Raw genomic sequence first — 23,627 nt, 5'->3', positions numbered from 1 at the left:
TACATGTATATGAATACGGTTTAATAAATGCTTTCTCTGAACAAAAAAAATAAGAGATTACTTTTCAAACGTGCTGTCCGATGTTTTCTTGCTAAAAAAAAATTACTAGATGAATGATGACGTAAGTGATTAAAAGGCGGTTGGGTACGTTCAAAGACAATGCCGAACTGAACGTGTTCAAAGAATTTAACAATGAAGAAATCACAAGGAATGCATTCTTATGAACTTGACCACAGTGGTTCCGCACCTGACAATGGCATCAAACAAAGATGGCTTTAAGGAAGTCCTTTGCAAATAGCTGCTCTATTAATGTTATTATGTAACATTTGGATTATGCAGAAGAATCTCTTCAACCATGATTTCCATTAGCGCATACAAATTGTATAGAAGTTAAAATATAAACAACCATGTAAACATTTTAGCTTAAGGTTTTTATAGTCCTTTTAGTGGTTTAATTTTCAACCGTGATCTGGCGCTTGAACATACACGATCATAATACTCCATTCAGGAGTAATGGCACGGAGATAACATGGTATAGGCTTTACTGCTAATGCCGATCTTCAAACATTATCATTTGCCATTTATTTTGTTATTTATGATGGTTTAAAGACTATTAAAAAAATCTTAACTATAGGCATTTGTATTTTCAAGATAAGATTCATAAAAGCTTAAATACTCTGTAGATTTGGTCTGATGCAGAATATATTATGTTTTGAACTTTAGATATTTCGATATAATGTTGTGCTCTTACACACAACTGTACTGTAATATAGTATCCTAGATAATCGAATCACATCGTTGAAATTGAAATTGAAAAGGTTTTATTATCATTGCACTAATGTACAATTATGTACAATTCACAGGTATGTAAACATGTAGCAGTACATCTGGTTAAAAAACCATCAAACATGAAATAACTCAATGTAAAGAGTGAACGTGTATACTAAAGGGAAAACACTCAAATCGGGAAAGTGATGGTGGTGGTGAAAGCTAAGGATGATTTAAAAAGAAAGAGTCACGGTATTAAAGTAAATAAAAAGCAGGAGGAGTCCCGGGACGAGCGAGCAGTCATATTCAATGCATATTTCTAGTCCATCCCAACTAAAAGCTGATTCTAACAAATAGAGAACAATCCAACTAGCATAACACACCAAACTTCATCAAAATCAGATGCAAAACAAGAAATCTATGGCATTTTAAAGCCCTGCTTAATTTCACAAAACGGCTATATGCACAACCTGGTCGGTATGCAAACGAGGAGACTGATGACGTTATCCATTCACCACTTCCCTTGCATCTTATTATCTAAAATATGTAATATTTTTTGAAATCATTGTCAAGGGAAACAACGATTAATTCCACCCTGAACATGTGGAATCAGCATCGTTGCTTAAGAGGGAAACTTGAACCTACAAAAAAATTGTTTGTCTTATAATGATTATAAATTTGATATACATATTAGTTCTGTTGACTAGTGGTGGTTTTGGTGGTGGTGGTAGCAGCACTAGTGGTAGTAGTGGTGTATGTAGTAGCGGTGATGTTAGAAGTGGCGATATAATAAAGTATAAAATGCTGATAATTGTAGTGATTTTTTCGACATCTCCACACCACCATTACCAGCATCATTACTTAAATATCACCATCATCATTACCATAACCACCAACACCATCATCATTACCATAACCATCACCATCATCATTATCATCATCATCACCAACATCATTTCCATTACAGTTACCACTTTCACCATTACCACTATCATAACCATTACCATCATCACTACCATAACCATCCTTACCAACAGCATCATCATTACCATCATGAACACCATCATCATTGCAATCGCCATTACTAACTTCACCATTATCATAACCATCACTACCATCATCATAACTACCACGTACCACAACCACCACTATCATTACCATTACCAACACAAAAACATTACCACCACCATCCTCATCATCGTCATCATCATCATCATCCTCCTCCTCTCATCACCTACACCAAAACCAATATTATCATCACCATCAACATCACCATAATCATTACCATCAATACCACCACCACCATCATAATCACCATTACCAACACTACCACTATCATCTTATCACCACCACTACCACTACCATCAACATCATCATTACCATCACCAACCACCGCCATCATAAGCATTACTACATGAATCAATGTCACCAACATCATCACCACCACCACCATGGCCAACATTACTATTACCATCACCACCATCATCACCACAATCGTATACGTCAACTTCATCTTCCCATTTGTTCTTCTACTTCTACCCCTTATCATAATACTTAATTATATATATTTAAAAAAAATAATTCAATCAATCAATTGCAATATGACAAATACATATCTAATTAATCATTTCAAGTGCACAAAATGATAGATTAGATATTGTGTTTTGTATATCACACTTTTGACTAATGCCTTTTTGTTCAGAATATCGGAAAACATGAGACCAATTCCCTTGACATCTGCATGTAAGTTATGTGATTGAGCAAAACTTAAATCCAATATTCTGGTCTGCTCCCGTCTTGCGTCTGTACAGAATGAAATATTCGAACTATTATGTAACTGACAGAAATATAAACAATAAATGAAACATATGAATGATGCTTACCTTGTCCATTGACTAATGATATTGCGAAAGTAGATAAAATGACTAAAATATATGTGTAATTCCGAGGTGATCTTGGCATCTTGAATTTTCCTATTAACATTGAATTAGAGGGTATCTTCTCCATATCATCCTTGCATTATTGCACTTTCTTCGTGAATATCGGATGTACGTACGTAACAGCACAGATCAGGTTCTGCTCGTCACTACCGATCGGGGGTGTAGTTTCTTGTATTGTTGAAACCTAACCATGCATTCAACTTCTTCTTTTATTTTCAACCACCGATGCAGCCTACTTCGGTCTACGTCAGTAATCTCCCCTTTTCTTAAATCTGGATTAAACCTTGGACCCAATAACGTTTTCGAAATGTAATGTTTTTTATTCTAGGCATTTTTTTAAGGGCGTTGACGTTTTTCTAATTGGATGTTGGCGTAGGTGGAGGGGTTGGTTCATGAGTAACACCGACTCCGTCATCTTTATTCTGAAAAAACCATCGATTTACCAGGTGATTTTTCTTGATTGATTGATTGATTGACAACGAATTTATTCATTCCAAAATTTCAACAAAGTTACAAAGTAAAGCAAAATATAATATAACATTTTGAAATGAAATAGGAAACTTCTGGAAAGCAAAGCTTGTTATTGAAGGTTTCCTTTAATAAATAAGACTTAATGCAAAAAACAAATATATATATATAATATACTAATCATATCGTTCTTGTTGAAATTCAAAATAGATACAATAAACAAGTCATCATATCTTTCTTGTAAAAATTATATGTAAAAATTATATGTAAATCCTTGTTAAATGTATTTTTTTTTTTTACATATTCTCCCAAGTAAAAAATAAACAAGGCTGGATTATCTTACAAGATATGAAGAAAAAGTGAAAAGGACACACCAGACAAAACGTTACGAAATCAGGACGTGACAGAACGGTACAAGATCAAGACATGACAAAAAGTTATACCAAAACAAGACAGACGAAGTATTACAAGAACAGACAAATTGAAAAAAAAAGACAACGACAACAACAAAACAAAGGACAAAAACGAGTGAAAGAAAGAAAGAAGAAGGAAAGAAAAAAAACCCAAAAAAAACAGGTAGAGCGAAAGAAAGGAGACGGGAAAAGAAGCGAAATAAAGGCAGGGTGGGGGAGGGGGGAATCCAGAAGAACAGAAGATCCACAAGATATCCTAAGTAGGATGAATGATGTGAGTGTTATAGTTATTGGTTAGATTTTTTTTAAGTGCTCTATTGAAGCTATGAATAGTTGGCTTATTTCGTAAAGTTTGCGGAAGTGAATTCCAAAGTTTGATACCAGAAGATATAAACAGTTTGTTTGTTAATAATGTCCTCGTTCTAGGTAAATGGAAAAGTCCAGCAGATCTTGTAAGGTAGTGATGTACATTGATATTTCGTGTGAACATAGAATAAAATACGTCTGGTAGTTCATCTTTACTAAGGTTGAACATAAAAGATCCAAGATTATAATGGTAAAGATCATGTATCTTAAGAATTCCATGAGTTTTAAAAAGAACATTCGTATGTGCCCGATAATGAGAATGGCAAATAACGCGCAAAGCTTTTTTCTGAAGTAGTAAAAGTCTATTCAAATGAAAATCAGCACAACTCCCCCATGCAATAATACAAAAGTTCAAATGCGGGAGTATCAGCGTAGAGTATAAGTTTAATAATATACGAGTCGGAAAATAGAATTTAACTTTATTTATAATTCCAATATTCCGTGAAATTATTTTGCATGTGTTATCTATATGTTCTTTCCATGACAGTCTGTCGTCGATAGTTACTCCTAGAAATTTCGTACTTAATACTCTTTGAATATTAATATTATCAAAAATAATGTTACCTGGGAGTTCATCAATGATATTGCTGAAGAGCATGTAATTTGTTTTAGTGAGATTAAGCGATAATTTGTTGGCTTTGATCCACTCTGAGACTAGTTTTAATTCTTTATTAAGTGTGTCAAGTAAATGTTTGGGGTCTTTATGAGAAAAAAATATATTTGAGTCGTCGGCAAAAAGAATGAATGATAAAGTACTTGATGATTTATAAAAATCATTAATGTAGACCAAAAAAAGAAGCGGACCCAAGATTGAGCCTTGAGGGACTCCACATGAGATAGATTTGGGAGGGGAATCTACATTTGCTATGGAAACATATTGCTGCCTACTGCTGAGGTAGTTCCTGAACCACTCCAAGGCTATCCCTCTGATTCCATAATAATTAAGCTTGTATAAAAGGATATCATGGTTGATTGTGTCGAAAGCCTTGGAGAAGTCCAGGAACACCCCAACAGTATGCTCATACTTGTCAATTCCATTGGCAATCTTATTAATCGTTGACAACAGGGCATGAGTAGTACTATGTTTTTCGCGAAAACCAAACTGCAGGGGATAAAACAATTTATGTATATTAAGAAACTTTGTCGTGCGTACAAAAATTACTTTTTCCAAAACCTTCGAAAGGCATGTCAATAATGATATGGGGCGATAATTTCCCAACACGGCGTTGTCGCCTTTTTTAAAAATGGGGATTACTCGGGCTTGCTTTAATGAAGAAGGTACAACTCCTGTAGAAAGAGACAAATTAAAGATATAAGTCAAAGGTTTAATAATGTGTATCAGGTTTCTTTTCAGGAGAATGTTACTTATATCGTCACATCCTGAACTCATTTTATTCTTTAGTCCAGAAATTATATCAGCTAGTTCTTTTACGTCTGTTGGTGTGAAATATATCGAATTTGGATTAGGGACATTAAGAAAAGATGTGAAGTGTTTAGAAGAGGCAGGGATTGTGCTGGCAAGATTTTGGCCTACGGATGCAAAATAGTCATTAAAAACATTTGCCAAGGCAAGGGGATCCTCTACCAATTCACCATCAACATTTATTTTCGTGGGCGTAGACATTCTGAAGTTACCTTGTATAACGTTTTTTATAACTTTCCATGTATTTTTAACGTCGTTTCTATAGAGGTCAAATTGATTATGAAAATAATTCTTTTTACATTTTCTCAGTATACCTGTCAGAATATTTTTGTAGTCAGTGTACTTTTTTCTATTACTGTCGCAAGGCTTTGAAATAGTTTTTAAGTAAAGGTTATTCTTTCTGTTTATTGAGCGCAAAATGCTAGGTGTAATCCATGGGGACCTTGGAACCTTTTTGTAATTAGAGCGTTTGAATCGCACTACGGGAAAAGAGCTATTCATTAATGGATTCAATTTATTCATAAAAGCGTCAAATGCATCCTCGGCATTTTGAATACTGTAAATTCCTGACCAGTCAACATTTCCTAACTCTTCATTGAACAGATTCATATTATTTTCAGAAAAATCACGTCGAGTATTATGATCAACTTTGTGTTCAGTGGCGTTGGTATCTAGTTTAAAATGCGAAAATATGGGAAAATGGTCCGTCAAATCAGAAAGAATTATTCCCGTAGAGAGAGTACTTCTGGTATTTGTAAATATATTGTCGATGAGAGTAGCCGATGTACCTGTGATTCGAGTTGGCTTGGTTATCAAAGGAAGGAAACCTGCTGTCATTATTACATCCGAAAAAGTTTGAACAAAAGTATCAGTATCGTATTTTAGTAAGTCAATATTGAAATCGCCGAGTAAAAAACACGTTTTATTGACCATCTCATGGAGTGCCAATAACCCATGGAATGTATTTAAAAAGTCATCGTGGGAGGAGTTAGGCGGCCTGTAAATCGTTCCAACCAGAATATGTTTGTCGTTGGGCAAAAGAATTTCAACAAAAAGTGTTTCAATAGCATCATTCATTAAAGTAAGATCAGGCCTTAACCTGTAATCGAATTGTTGGGATACAAAAAGAGCAACGCCTCCACCTGATTTCCCTATTCTATTATTTGTGACCAAATTATAACCTGGCAGCGTATAAAAGGATAGTTGAGTAGAGTGGGAAAACCACGTTTCTGACAAACCTATCACAGAACAAAAGAGCTTAGAATTCAATAAAAGGGAACGAAGTGATTCAAAATTTTTGTTGGCACTGCGAATGTTGCAATGTAGCATTAGAAAGTTACTGTTGTCAAGTTGTTTCGACGCTATCTGTTTATCAGTAAAATAGAGCGAGGGGGTATGTTGATACGTATTATCATTAGGATCAGAAAGAGAATCAAGATTAGCTTGTGCATTGAGAGTTTGAGCTACGGAGTCATGAAAAACAGAATTTTTACATTCATCATGTTCATCAAACTTCGAATTAAAGGCAGCCTGGAAAGTATCGTGTAATTCATCATTATCTATATCAGAAAATGGGAAATTTGTGTTTACAGCCATCACAAAGGATGTCTAGGGGATCTCCAGAGATAGGGAGGAGTATGCAGATCAGCTAAACGAAATAACACAAGACATGATATTACGAGAATGACAGATACGAATACAGACAAATAACGACAAACACAAAAACAAAAAGAAAACAAATATACAGTAGCACTTAAATCCTAGGAACCTTTAAATTATAAAAAGAGGGAGAATATTCAGAGCTGACTATATAACAGGAACAAAATAAGCAAAGTATTTTAGGCAATATTACAGACATTAACCCTTCGAGGGAAGACGTAAAATGCGTCTATATTTTCCATGTATATACATTTCCATGAGGTGGAAGAAGAACCAACAAGCACCAGCAATAATGAGACAATTGAAAGGTTATTGGAGGAACATGCAAGCCCTTTAAATCGCAAAGCATAGCAAATGAACTAATAATAGACATTACGATAAGATACTTCGATATAAAAAGATTGGGACAGCATTCATAATAAATAAAACGAAAGAATGAGAAACATCTGATACTGTATTGTGTTGGATATGTATCAATAAGTCCAATATGTAAATAATGTTCATATATACCATTTGTGTAAGAATCTCCCAAAAGTAAGACAATAGGAGGAATTAATTTGATACATTAGCATGAAAAAAGAAAATTCTGCATAAGAAGTTCTTTGCAGTAAATCGCTTTGTGTACAATTCAAAACCTAACAAGGGTGGTGCATGCTCCCCCACAAACCCCCAAGATCACACACAGATTAAAACGGCAGATATAATTTGAAGGAATATTGTAGAAACAACAGCAAGGAGGAGAAATAATGACCAAATGTCGTGTATTAAAGAAAAAGCATACATTCTTCGACAAATACCCATAATGATAAAGAAACATGTAACGATTGTATAAACTGCGAAGAGGATAACAATCATGTATTGTGCGACCACACTTCAAAAAATGAACCAGTCCTTCTAACAGTCTAACGACTGGATGGAGGGGCTTCTGTTGCATACTGGCATTTCAAGACCCTAGAGTGAAAGGAATAATTCAATAGTGTTCCAACATGTCAAACGTTGGTTTAATCTGTACTTTATGTAACTTGTTAGGAGTATGATTTTCAACGTTGTACCTGAGTAAACAATGGAGCGGATTTTGCGTGATATGTCAAAAAGAAACACGTACAGCATACAATAACAACGATCTAGAAGGTTCATCACAAAAGGGTCACCAAACACCAGTCTTCAACGGAATATAGATCATCTTATTTGATGGAGGATATGAAGTAATTACACTTGTTGTACATGACACTTATTAATATTATAAAAACTAAGAATACCAACATGTAGCGGTGTAATTAAAAGCCAGATTACGTGAAGTGAAATCGATGATAGTATTAATTCAAAAACTCTTCACATCAATTTTAGATAAAACAAACACATATACACACGTATATATCTACAAATAGAGAGTAGATCTCACTCTTAGAACGTAAACTCGTGTATAGAAACTCTCTCTATCTTGCCTAGCTGGTAAACCAAGTCAATGCAAAGGAATACAAAACCATTAAGCACATGAAATTTCAGCTTTAAATAGCAAAATAGCATGGACTAGCAAACAAAGTATTTTGTAAAAACCACTAAGCGACATATTAAATAATTTTTAACACATGACCGTTCGAGCATACGGGTAGTCAGAGAGCCTAAATCTTTAAGATATCTATTGGAGGTCAAAAGTAAAAGTAATAAGATATCAATACCACATAGCTAGGAGATAGGCATACCGGCTTAAAATGTATTCATGTATGTGTATATAAAGTATCTGTAATAAATTTCCTTCAATATAACTTTTGCCGTATAGCCCTTCTAGCCCGAAATTCCAGTTAACTCAACATTGTGATCTCGCGGTCAACCACTGTAGGGCTCCTTGATAATGAATCTTTTTTTTCAATCAGGTAGGGAAATATTTCTATATTAGAAGAAAAAAAAAACCAACACAACATATGTGTCAATGCCAAACGTAAACGGTATCCTTCGAATATCTCAATTGCAAAGAAAGGGAGGGGAAAACGGTCGGCAATTTCATCGAATCTACAGAACGTTTACCTAATAAGCATATTTAGACTGCTACAAAGCAATGGTGATAGGAACAAGGTTGGACTATTTACTATTTGTTTTAAGCTAAAAGCAAATAATTATCATAAAAGAGGCAATCAATTTGATAGGTAAAGTTATTACTGCCTTGATATTCTTGAAAACGTTGAATGTATATTAATGGTGTTAAAGTCAAGCGTCCGATATCATTAATGTCTCAATAGTTTGTCTGGAAAGTGTTATAGAGGAAATTGGGTGGTTGAAATTATTGAGCGCCTTTATCCTCTTAAAACAATATCTAGATAAAGCACCCTAGACAAGAGATTTATTGATACAAAATGATATTAAATCATGGTTTTGCACTAGTGAGAAAGGGATGTCAATTTTCCGAATTGATGATTCTGATCCAACAAACACTTAATAGGATAGATTTTTCTTTGATTGTTGCTGTTTTGACCCTACTCTGAAGAAATTTTAATTTTTCAGACATTTGGATACCTTTTCGTTGAGGTATGATCGGTACTGACAAGCAGTGGCACAATGACCTCCAACATTGAAGGGGACAAATAAGTGGTTTATTAATGGGGATATTCTTAAAAGTCGAGAGAAAACATAGACATCGAAAAACTTAACATTCGTATTTTGAGACAGATCTTACTATGATATCTAAAGAAGAATTTCATATTTTAGCCATCCTTTTCATTTTCTTAGCTTTTTCTTTTAAAATTTCTTTATTTATATTTTTTCTCTGTCTGGAACTTTTTTTGGTTTTATTGTTTGTTAAAGGTTCTATTACACAAAGGCCATCTTATTATAGATACATATCTATTATTAGGTAGTTTTACTCGAAAAATACGAATTTGCCATCGGTTTCTGTGTACGACGAACCGGTGTTGAGTTATTCCATGGAAATGAACTTCAACGGGAACGCCCGCTAAAATTTTCGAAAAAGTCGGCCGATCGATCTGTCAATCATTGTGACGTCATCGAAGGAAGGCTTTCTCAGCTGTGCAGCCGGACCCCTATATAGTTTCTCGTTTAGTTGCTGTTTCGACCGAGCTCATCCTTAAAGGGGAATCCAGCCTTGGTCACAAAATGTTGTGTTGGAAAGAAGAAAAATAAATAAAAAAGAATGGTGAAAGTTTGAAAGAAATCGGACAAGCAATAACAAAGTTATGGCTGTTTTAAAATTGAGATCCCTAAGACTATGTAGATTTCAAATTGGCAACTGGGTAAGTAAATTATGACAAGGGGCAAGGACAACTTTCCCATAGGCCATATACTTTATTATCAGGGATTTGTGGTTTTCTCATAAGTACCCATTCCCCTGGGGCCATAATCTAAATATAGCCTAGGTAGTATATTGTTTTATGTCCTCATGAAAGACAAGTTTAATTTTAAGTAAAACTTTTGAAAAAATGTCATTTTGGCCAAATTATGTATTGGAGTACATGGAAGAGTAGTCCTTGCCTTACATCACTATGACATCACATGTGCGGCCAATTTGAAGTCTCCATGGGTATAGTGATTACCAATATTCACAACTCTAAAAAAAATCATAACTTTCTTATTGTTTGTCTGATATAGATCAAATTTTCACCTATCAACTTGTCTGATTTTCCTTTTTCCTCTAAAAGCAAGTTTTTATTTGGGTTGGATTCCCCTTTAACAGATTTTTTAGATTTTTACGAGGTTTTTATCATGGCTGCAGCATCGTCATCAGCTGCGTCTGATTCTTCAGACTTTGAAGATTCAGATTCTGAATATTATTCCAGCAATTCAATTTATTTACTTTGAATCCACACGTGCAACCACAATAGGCACTTTACGCTCCAAACGTCAAAAACACTCAGCAGCTTCCTTCCCTGACGTCATAAATGGTCACGTGATATACGAAACCTAATCGGGCTGAATTTTTGTTGGCGGAGCGAATTTGGCTCAATTTTCTTTATAAAATTGCCTTTGAACCTGATGTGGGATGTTTTCGGGTAAAATTTTGATGGAATCGTAATTAGTGACCACTAATCTAACGAATAAATCAGCATCTTTGCTTTATTTCATGGGACCTTTAACTTATTATTATCATTTTTTTTTTTGGGGGGGGCGTAGCCCATAATCTCCATCTGTAAACCGGTGCTGTCAATGCTGCAGTGACAATCAACGGATGGCATCCATTGACAGTCACTTACATTTATCAGTGTTGCTGAACATTCACCCCCCCAAAAAAAATGTCCCTAGTGCTGAAAATTCAAATTTTCCGCTTCGTCTTAATGCAGATGCTTCCACGAGAACTGAAAATGGCGTCTACGGTAATTGTAATATAAAGCCAAAGACAATAAGAGTTTAAGTTAATTACTGTTTTATAAAATGCAGCTCAAATAATGCAGAAAGTTGGACAGGGAGGAAGCAGAATGTCGTTAAGTCATGTGAATCATCCGATAAGCATTTTTTTTCTCGAATTTATCAAGACTATTACCACGTCCACGGCACGATTACTTCTGTCATTTGTTTTATTCATAAGTGCAATATCATATAACGACAAAGTTTCCACATCCATTACCCGTCAACAGCATAGCATATTTGTTAGTCCTATAATTCAAATACACATAATTACCTAATCAAATTTCACCATTCTGATTTTTCTTCAACCTTTTCCCGAGAATGTATTCAATCTATGTTTTGACTATGCAAGTAGGATTTTCAATCTAGCTCAAATCTTTGCGCAACAAGCTCGGAGTGCCCTTACATTATGAGGAATTTCTGGCCCTCTACGTTGATCCCCACTTATCTAATGTCCAGTGACAAGAAGACATGAGATGGCGCTGTGATGTAATGGGGAAAAAGTATGTTTGAATTCGATTACCTACTGTATTTTCCCTGTATTTTCCCTTTATTTTCCTATACTGAAACGAGAAGACAAAACAAAAAAGAACTAGGGAAAGATATTCAAACCTAAAATTCGATTATACCTCCAGAAATGGAAGAAATCAGAGCTAGGAAAAGGAAATAAGACAGAAGGGGGGGGGGCCAGAATTGGGATTATTGATCAAAGAGATCATCATGTGAACATATTTTTATTACTGATTATCCTACATTAATTCTGTAATGTAAAAAAAGAGTCTTCCTCGGTCACCGAGTTGTTCTCCTTTAGAAATACCGTAATGCTTCACGTGAGTCGGAGAACCTTGCAAAAACACTATTCTGTTTACATTAAAGTACTTGATAATGGGCTAAATTGGACTTAATATAGTTGCAATGCTTATGATGCGAAATCAGAAACCGAAAGAACGATAAATATGTTTATGTTTGAGATGTCCATATATAGCGATTTATAGTGAATGCCGGAGAGAATGACTTTGGATAGCGTTATTCACAAGTACCTTATTTGGCACTGTAAACTGAACCTGGTAACTATTACGGGTTATCAACACCAGTCCATTGCCATAGCTGTACTTCAAAGAAGCAAGTTATCAAAGGTAAATTATACTCGTTATATCGTTAATTTAAACATGTCATCAATGTCATTCCTTTCGCAGAATCCCAACTCAAATCGAAAAATTCATATTGATATAAAATGCTTATAAATATGAGGAAACCAAAAGTATGACCAAGATGAGAAGCATGAAATTTCATGTAATAAGACATGAAAAGTAAACATTCCGAGCAGTTTTTGTAATCATGAAAAAGGATGTGACTCTTACTTAAGAATTAACGCTTGCGCAAAGTGCGAGCTGAACGTTTCAATATACTGACCAGACAAGACTGCATTTAATGACTCATGAATAGGATACGGGCTACATATGTCACCGATTGAATAATGCGAGCGCGAAGCGCGAGTCAAATTAAATTGTTGTGATTTTCTAACCTAAAATGTATTATGTTTTACTTCAAAAAGGGTATTTCATTTAAAAAAAGGGGACATTTCATTTTGAAAAAAGAGCATTTGTCTCCTACGAGGATTTTTTGGGGGTGGGGGCACTTGCCCCCTGCCCCCCCGGTTCCGCTGCCCCTAGGACGAGCTTCGTGCTCCTGGGCCCCTGTCTTACAAAGAGTTACAATTGATCTATCAATCTCAACTGTATGGAAATCCATCCATACCATTTTTTTTCTACAGGAAATTTGCACAATCTCCTTAGTTGAAAAAAAAGAATCACACTGGATCTTCAAAATAACGATGAATGTACAGTATGTATACATCATATCTAAAAAATATTTTGAATAAATTTGCATTTTAGATATTGACGTTGCTGGTCATCCTTGTCTTTGGTTGATCGGAACAATCGCAACTCTTTGTAAGACGGGGCTGGAATGACAGATCTAGAATGGTGAGGACCAAAATATGCCGAATACATTAACTCCCTTACGGCGGGCGGTCACGTCAAGAATAACAATTAGAATGCTGTCCTTTATCAATGATTGCTATCGTTTCACCAAGCAAATCTTTAATGGTGCATTACTTTATAAAAAAAAAAAAAATGAATAAAATGATTGCTTTCATTTTGATATCGCTTCTCGTTTTTTTTGTACTCACACAGAATCTGAACAAACAATCATGGCAACTCTTTCGTTTGCACTTCTCCTTGTTAATTTCATTCACTCGGCCTTCATTATGGTGGGGACAGAACCACTCGCCACCATGCGTGATCCGGGAACTACCGATCATAACCTATTAGGCTTTGACCCTATCAGCACGGAATCAGGTAAATATTGTTCCATTGACGTCCAATACAGTAGAGCCAACTGCTCGAGTCGTGGTCTAAAAGAAGTTCCGAGAGACATTCCCTCTTATACACTGCATCTATCACTCTCCTACAACTTGATAGAGAGGATTTACAACGATTCTTTCTCACATTTAAAGAATCTCGTTGATATATCACTACAGTACAATGTTATCTTCGAGATAGAAGAAGGCGCATTCTTTGATCTTCATCTCTTGCAGTCAGTAAACCTAATTGGGAATCGGCTCTCTGTTCTTCCAAGTCATCTCTACCGTCAAAACTATTATCTTACTGATATATTTTTAAGGAACAACACATTAACGGAAATACCAGATCTGGTCTTGAAGGCACCGAATATATCTTTCATTGACTTTGGACTGAATTTCATCAACTCAGCGAATTTCAGAATGAATTTTGACACAACGTGTGACCTTATGTACATAGATCTCAGTGGCAATGCAATCAACAGTCTAGAAAATGACTCACTGAAAAATTTGGAAGTTTGTATAAAGATTACTTTTATCGATTTTTCATCAAATAGCATATCATCGTTAGACCCTCAGAGTTTACAAGGAATCAATATCGGAGGAATCTCATTCGAAGGGAACCCTCTATTTGAAAAGGGAGTTGAAGAGGTTTTTTATGCATCGATGAGAGCCCCTACCCTGACTCACATAAGTGTAGCAACATCAAATCTAACTTCTCTATCTGCAAAAACCTTCAGTCCTTTGACAAACTCGCCATTGCTATCCATTTCTTTAAGTAAAAACGACATCTCCTCCATCCCAGAAAATGTTTTTCATTTTCTTACAAGATTACGGAAATTGTTTTTGTCTGAAAATAAAATACAAGTAATTTCTCCGAGAAGTTTTAATAACATGTCTTCTATGAAACAACTTCACCTTGATGGCAACGCTATTGTACAATTAAACACTCCAGGGATTTGGGAACCACCACTAAGGTCTCTCTCTCTGGGTAATAATTTACTTCATGAAATTCCATCGAAAGTTTTCATTGGTTTGGGGAGTTTGATTTACCTTATACTGCATTTTAATTCTATCAGAATTATTTACCATGATTCGTTTGATGGCCTAAATAGCCTTGAACTCCTCAATTTGAATGGAAATTCACTGATAAATCCTCCGAGATTTGGGGCTATACCTACATTGAGAAATCTTTACTTGAGTAGTTCTGGTATCAACTCTCTTGACCCTGAAAACACATTCACTGGCCTTAATGTCCTCTCTGAACTGAGGCTTGATAACAATTATCTTCACATATCTGATTTATGGATAAATGAAAGAAACATATCTACATTTAGGAACCTAACCAAATTAAAGCACCTTGATTTAAGCGCCAATAACTTGATCCAAAGTGAAATACCAAGTGGATGTTTTGAAGGTCTTTACAACCTTGAGATGCTAAACCTTCAAGGTATGTCTCTTCCTAAGCTAGACCAAGACCTTTTAAAAGGCCTTTCAAATCTTGAAATGCTGTCCCTTGAAAATAACGAGTTAAAGGATATTCATCCCGAAACTTTCCGAGATCAGGGCAAATTATTCTCACTTTATCTAGGTCGAAATCCGATTGCAGGTTTAGACGATAATGTATTTGCTCAAACTAAAAAAATATCCTTGCTTAGTCTGCATAAAACGAACATAGAGGTCATTACGGAAAAAGCACTTGGTCCAATCATACCTTCTTTGTCCACCTTAGATTTATCCAACAAAAAACTCTCATGTAACTGTGAAAATAAATGGTTCAGAAACTGGATGCAAAACAGCAGTGTAGAAATAATTTTAGATGAAACCGTTTGTTCCATCAATTCTCCCCAAGAACTACAGGGAAAATCTTTTAGGGAGTTTGATTCACCCCTCTACTGTGGCCCTGATATCATTTTATACTGTGGTGTATCTGTCGTTTCGGTTCTGGTGATAGTTATCCTGGTCGTGTTGTATTACAATCGGTGGTGGATCAACTACAAGTGCTTCCTTCTGAGACTCTGTATAATCGGTTACAGCGAAATCATTGAAACACGGGATTACAAATACGACATCAACATTGTGTACGATGATGACCACCAAGAATGGGTCAACGAATATTTGGTGCCCAATATTCAAGAGCGTGAACCAGAGTTAAATCTCCTAGTCGGTGATGAAATGCTACCACTTGGGATGTATCGTCTTGACGCTGTTGCCCACGTCATTGACAATAGTTACAAATCCGTTTTTATGGTCAGTCAAAGTGCGATCAAAGACAGTTGGTTTCTTACAAAACTACACATAGCTCTGCAACATGTGAATCATGCTAAACGCGACGCAGTTCTTTTCGTGTTTTTAGATGATATTCCTGGTGAAGACCTTCCATATCTGATTCGCCTTTTGATGAGTATTAACCGACCCTATCTCAAATGGGATGAAGACCCAATGTGTCAAGAATATTTCTGGGAACTCTTCATGAAAAGCATCAAGGTTACCACCAAGATCAATTATACTATTCCAATGTAGATACGAAGTTTTGATATTTCTGGGAACTCTTCACGAAAAGCATAAAGGTTACCACCAAAATAAAGTACATGGGTAGTTTTTAAAATACATCAAAGTTTCTAGTACTATCAGTTTGAGTTCTGGGCGTACAAATTAACTCTGAACTTTGAAAACTGGTGCTCAGTGCCCCCAGGAGTGGGGGGGGGGGGGTACTCTCGTGTATATCGCATACGGGGATGTGCCGCCCCAGTGGGTCTTTTTTTTTGCAACAACTACAATAACAAAAATCCTTAGACATGGGTCTTGCTATTGCAAGAAATCCTTAGCCATAGGGGACTATTTTTCAACTGAATAATCCTTAGACATGGGTCCGTTTCTGAAAAGAAAAATATCTATAAGAATCCCAAGGAAAAGCCCCCGGAAAAGCCCCGGAAATGTCTATGTTAGAGACTACGTCGAGAGTACGAGTATAGCCAGGACCCCGGGACGAGTAGATTCTACGTGTAGTATTTCCACATCTTAGTACGATAATAATGCATATCTGTTTAATGTGATGGTCTCATTGCTCAAAAAAGCACAATTAATCAGGAAAATGTGTCTTTATTTTACAGAAAATCCAAATGACCATTTGAAATGGGTAAGGGTTTCAAGCCCCGAGTCTCACACCACCGTTCAATCATAATCCAAGTACCCCCTCCTTCCGGGTCAGTGCCCCAAAACCACCAATTCATTTTTTTGTCATTTGACATTAGATTTTCCAGCACTATATATATATACAGTGCGTCCCACAAAAACGGAACCGACATTTATCGATGATTTATCATAACTTAATCACAAATACAATAGACAAATAACCTACCATTGTAAAGCTTAAAAAGATTATTTCTCATTCACGCATCAGTGAGCAAAAACAATTTGAAGAGGGGATACCAAAAAGTCACTTGGCGGGCTGTATCTGGGTTTCAAAAAGAAAACCACATTTTTATAAAGTTCAATATCTGCTCTTTAATTTGAAACCTCAATTACAGAAAATGGTCAAGAAATAACAAAGTTCTGGTTATTTGAAATAAGGCTTGAATTTCAATAATTTCATAAAATTAAGAGGTTCTACAGGCTAGCGTTCAAACTCACTTGACACTCCGTTTTGTTGACTATCAGCCATGAATTAAGTCTTTTGTTAACCGTGCGATAGCTTCTGTTGGAAACCGGTGAAAACACGTTTATTTAAAGGACAAGTCCACCCTAATAAAAAATTGATTTGAATAAAAAGAGAAAAATCCAACAAGCATAACAGTGAAAATTTCATCAAAATCGGTTGTAAAATAAGAAAGTTATGACATTTTAAAGTTTCGCTTAATTTCACAAAACAGTTATATGCACATCCTGGTTGGTATGCAAATGAGGAGACTGATGACGTCATCCACTCACTATTTCTTTTGTATTTTATTATATGAAATATGAAATATCCTAATTTTCTCCTCATTGTCAAGTGAACAGTGATTAATTCCTCCCTGAACATTTGGAATTAGCATTGTTTAATACTATATGATTTATTCAAGTCCGTCCCTGTGGTTAAATCTGAAAAAAAAAGAAGAAATATTGTATAATTCAAACTATAAAAAAAAAGAAATAGTGAGTGATGGACATCATTGACTGACTCATTTGCATGTTACAGAGTTGTGCATATCACTGTTTTGTGAAAAATAAGCGAAACATTAAAATGCCATAACTTTCTTATTTTACAACCGATTTTGATGAAATTTTCAGTGTACACACTGAATACTATACAGTCATGTACTTGAAACAAAGGAGACCCTAGCCTTACAAGCCTTGCTTTGTTCTCCTTGTCTTTCTCTCAATACGTAATTAGTTATTTGCTGTGTTTCTTTTTTTCTACTGTAACAATGATTTATGGTTAATTGATTTTCATTTGTAGAATGTGAAATCACACTTGTAAGATAAAATGTATGTGCAGAAAGAAAGACGAATAAATATCTTATCTTATCTTATCTTATCTAGTGTTATGCTAGTTAGATTTTTCTCTATTTATTCACATCAATATTTTACTGGGGTGGACTTAACCTTTAATGAAAGTATGGAAATACAAGTATTGTTTCTAGTGAACAGAACTTTTTTACTTCTTGACCATTTTCTGTGATTAAGGTATCAAATGAAAGAGCAGATATTGAACTTTTTAGGCATATCAATTTCTTCTTGAAATTCAGATATCCCCCGCCAAATGTGTTTTTGGTATCCTTTCTTCAAATTGTTTTTGCTCACTCATGCGTGAATGAGGAATAATCTAATTAACTTCAGATGAAATAGGAGATTCTAAGCTTTCCATTGGTAGGTCATTTGTCTATTGTATTTATGATTGAGTTTTGTAAATAATCGTAATTGAGGTCATGATTATGTAATTAACAGTAAATACTGACGCAGCCATAATCATCAATATCAATAAAAAATAAAAATCTATGTAGGCCCATTATGAAACAAATAAGGGATAAAGGGAGGTGAGAATGAACCCTTGTTATTTTATTTTTTAAAAGATGTCTAAGATCAAGTTATTACTTGTTGAAGGAGAGTTAATAATGTTTTTTACTATAATCAATCCATCAATGGAATAGTCTGTAAATAACCGGTTAGTAATAAAAATATGCTTACTATATTCGTTATGCTTATTATTTTTATTGTATGCTTATTATGCCTTTTTCTGTCTAGACAATCTGCACGTTACAATGACCACCACAATTATGAATCCATTAATTGTTTAATATCTTGAAAATTTTTCGTACAACCCTGCCATGAACACATTTCTATTATATATGGCCTAAAAGAGTATGTTCTCCCAAATAATTTCATTCCATATTCGTATGGTATGTGTTAGGCTTAGTCAATCAGGGGGTATTATTTACTGTGATGTAAATGCAACCCTTGTAAGATTATTGTATTTATGATTGAGTTTTGTAAATAATCGAAATTGAGGTCATGATTATGTAATTAAGAGTAAATACTGACGCAGCCATAATCATTAATATCAATAAAAAAATAAAAATCTATGTAGGCCCATCATTGACATCTGGATACATCAATTGCACTCATGCCTTACTTTGGCGCAAATCAAAAGTTACGTTTACTCTGCTCATAAAAGTAGAACAATATTTCAAGTACAATTGGCAACAGTTTCCTTCAGTGATTTCCTGGTCACGCGACTAAACGATATCTATGAAAATAATGAATTTTATAAGTATAAACACTATGAAAATGACCGTCGCTAATCAAATACACCGGAAGTATAGATATGTCAATGATAGGTAAATCCTGATACTATTAGCGTTCGTCTGTGTAAACAATGTCTCATCTTACATGGTTGTATATGGTTGGTATCGGGACCGGCATATTGTATGTCTTCTGATTGTTTAGTTGAAAATATGAGTAAATTGCCTCCAATGTATTTTAATATGTTATTTGGTGGACAATTCGACGTTATATCTTTACATTTGTGCCCGTCTCTCTCAGCAGAGTCGAACATGAACAAAGTGTTTTTGGAATGATTTGTTTAAATCTGCCATATGGCTAACGCAAAGTTTCCTTTTAAAAAAATTGCCCGATGGTCCCTTTTAACACCTATTATCAAGTCTAAACAATTACGATGTTCAGAGCAAGAGCGGGAATACAAACCATTTTTTTTTGCAAAGTATTTTTTCAGTACAATAGTATGTAGTATTACGTAGTTGCAGATGAAATGAACTCACAAACTATGATTATGATGATTGACAGAAACATAAATAACACTGACAGTAATCATGATTGACAGAAACATAAATAACACTGACAGTAATCATGATTGACAGAAACATTAATAACACTGACAGTAATCATGTGAAAAGGAACAGCATATGCCATTTTATTATCCAAATACTATACACGTACAAATAGGCAATACAAGCAGATCTATACAGTCGTCATAAATCAGCCTTTATACAGCATTACATTTACATACTCTTATAATATTTATCATGCATAAATTATTCACAATCTGTAGAGAAGAATATAATCATCCAAATATCATGACGAATATACAATATCTTACAAGACATCATTTTGAGACGAAGAAATAAATACTGTCAATATTGGTAAATATCCATGGAAGCCGTTTATCGATAGAATAGCCCCACGAACGATAGACCGCATAACATTCAACAACAATAACAACAATAAAAAGTACCTCCCCCTTATAAAAATACCACAAATTTAGAATAAAACAAAAACAGTTCTTAGCAGAATAATTTGACTGGACAGTTATATTACATTCATTGATGAATTTCTGTGTGAAATAAAATTGATCCATTGCGTCCTGAGCACACCCAAAATGCAAAAATGCCATCTTTTCATACACAAGGGTAATTTTTTTTGTAATGTTTGGGTGTCAGCGATCCAAAATTTTAGCAAATAATTATTTGTTTCTGGTGTTTAATCAAGTATTATCAATGTTATGGTTTATCCTTTGATCCGCTCACATCTCGTCTGATACTTTTCAATTTATTTTATTTTACAAATTATTATTTTATTTTATGTTTTAATTAATGAAATTCAATTTAGTTTTATTTAATTCTGTTGCTATTTGTTTTTTAAATTTTTTTTTTTGGGTATCAAATGAGCTCAATGGAAAATGCATCTTTTAACAAGTAATAATGGTCAATTTGAATATATTGATAAAAATGAAGATCAGACATTTTCTGCGAAATGTATCCTCGCATTCCAATCGTGTCGTGGATGGGTGAACAAATCCATGAATAAAAACTTCAACGTTATTATAAGAAATTACTCTTGTTTCTATTGAAAACTAACAATGGGCGGTTAATGCATTTACACTCCTTTATTTGCAAAATAACATGGAATAATTGTCATTATTATCCCCCCAAATTAATTCAGCGTGCAAAGAGTTAGAGGTCGGTAGCAGCACTCCTGCTAAATTATTTTATTAACAATTTCGTTAAAATGGGGTATTTTTTAGAAAGGAGTAATTGCTTTTAAATGTTTTTAAAGATTTGGTATACGTCCTGCAATTAGACCTGATAATGAATTGGAAATGACAGAGGTGGGGGTAAGGGGGAGGGGGGGGGGGACGGGGTGGTTCACAATTCTGCGCTATATGAGAATCTACAAACGGAAAATTTGCTCTTTTAAGGTTAAGGATTCATAAGAGTATCTACGATATTATTAAATAAGTAAAGATGATACGGAAAGGAAATATTGGGAAGAGATTCACTCCCTGGCCAAATAGCTTAATATCTTCACAGGTAAAAGAGATTAAGGAACATAAGGAATCCTATGACGAATATAACATTTCCTAAACAGAGATATTCATACTTTCCCTATACTATAACTTTTATTTCTTCCTTTCAGGGGGTAGTATAATATCATTGATATTTCTCTATCTCCATGAAATCACACACTAAAACTTGCATTTCGGTTTCAAATACATATTATACAGATACATATTCAAATGAGCAGTATTCTATCCGAGAGTGGCTTATATAGGCCTATGAGTGAACGTCTTTCATTTTCAATCAAATATTCATCAAAATTTAATATCCTTTTCGAGTGATTGTTCGTTCTTGTCAATCCAAGAATGAGTGAGAATCAAAACATACTTTTATCTATATTAGTCCTGAATTCACTCTTATAGCGTTTTCCCCCTTTTAACTCAAGGCATATATACTATCTACTCGTTACTCTTAATCAAAGTCATAAGTATTTTTCGTGCGTCCATCAATCGAAACAAATTGAAAACAAACCGCAAAAAATATACCTCAATGACACTGATATGAGAATGTGAAATAACGTATAACAACAGAACATAGGTTGAGGATAAACGACACACGAACGGTCTCTACTTGATCAGATAATTTAACTTATATATTTCATTGGTATCAAACATGTTAGTCGCTTGATAATTCACAAGGAAGGCTTCAAACTATAATATTTTAAAATAGGACAAGCAATTGTAGACTAACCATAATTTCAATTACGAGGAGGAATTATCATGTTCATCTGATAAATGAATAAATCTATTATTTTACATGGAGCGTCAATATGGCAGAGTGCCAAAAGCTACTTTGAATATACAAACCTATAAGGAAGTATTTATGGAAATATATTTAATGAACATCGATGTTAAGGCAATCTTAACTGGGATATTCGCCCCGACATAAAGTCATGAAGAATATATACAGAGCTTAAAGAACTAATTTTGTGACGTCACAATGCGAGCAGAACCCTCTTTTGACATGCGTGTGTGAAATAAAATGCAATCTTCTCCCCCAAAAGAAATTGATAATACTTGTGCATTTAATTATAATCAGTGGCATTTCGTACAAGGTTATTGGAGAAAATCTGGAATTAAAAATCTGTCTTTCTGTGATCTTTCGTCAAGCCTTCATCTGTATTTATTTCAACAAACCTGAACGTCACATTAACTGCTCTCCGGTCATATTTATTCACTTAATTGAATATAAGGGATATATACATACTCCTCATCTTATAATTTCACTTTAATCTGCTCAGCAAAATAAATCAAGTGAATTTAAGTATTAATATTGATATATTTCATTTCATCATTAACTTCTCCAGGTTGTAACATAAGATGATTTTTGAGCATGACGAAGAGCTGCAAATTATTAACTTTATTCATTCGTGTAGATAATTTATTGTGACTAACGGCCATGACATAGGTCTAAAGGGAATTTTAGATTTAGATTATTCTATAATTCGCGTTGTTCGAAATGGTATTATTTGATGTTTTTAGTGATCACGGGCCCGTAACACAAAGCTTAGCCATGATCGTAGAACATTTTTCTACGATTGATTGCATTGACTACAATGTAATATCAATCTTGAATATCAAGCGTAAGATTAATCGCTAATCTTTGTGTTACGGGACCCGGGTGATGATGATGGTGGTGGCGGTTGCACCGGTGCACCGCGGAGGTGATGATGAGGATGATGATAATAATAGGCATATTCATACTGTAGGTGATGAATTCGTGAGATTTTGGCCTATTTAGGGGGGGGGGGGGGGTTGAAGCAACCCTTTCCTCTTGGCCCTCCTGCACAAAATGTGATTATCACATATCATATACGCTACCCCGTATCCCCGGGATCGTCACCAATGATGAATTTGAATGAATCTGGTTTATTGATGTTATTGATACATGTAGCTATCGTAATGATAATAATGCTGTTGCTGCTATGATTGTAGTGTGGCGTGATGCTGCTATTGGTGATGATAATAGTGATGATGATGACGATGATGTTGAGGTACATAGCGATCGTACAGATGATAATAATTATTTATTATAGATTTAAGT

General features: G+C 34.7%; 1 protein-coding gene across 1 annotated transcript in view; it reads right to left on the bottom strand.

Annotated features, from left to right (window-relative positions):
* Nucleotides 1-2,869, bottom strand: part of LOC129255696 (low-density lipoprotein receptor-related protein 2-like) — a 34,392-nt gene extending 31,523 nt beyond the window's left edge. Inside the window, exon 1 of the mRNA XM_054894031.2 lies at nt 2,652-2,869. Coding sequence (XP_054750006.2) covers nt 2,652-2,775 — 124 coding nt within the window. The 5' untranslated portion in view covers nt 2,776-2,869. The remainder of the gene's footprint in view (nt 1-2,651) is intronic.
* Nucleotides 2,870-23,627: the final 20,758 nt, after the last annotated feature.

The sequence above is a fragment of the Lytechinus pictus genome, chromosome 1 (assembly GCF_037042905.1).
Source record: "Lytechinus pictus isolate F3 Inbred chromosome 1, Lp3.0, whole genome shotgun sequence".
NCBI classification, from domain to species: domain Eukaryota; kingdom Metazoa; phylum Echinodermata; class Echinoidea; order Temnopleuroida; family Toxopneustidae; genus Lytechinus; species Lytechinus pictus.
Note: the sequence above shows the minus strand (reverse complement) of the source record. Positions and strands in the feature narration are given on the sequence as shown.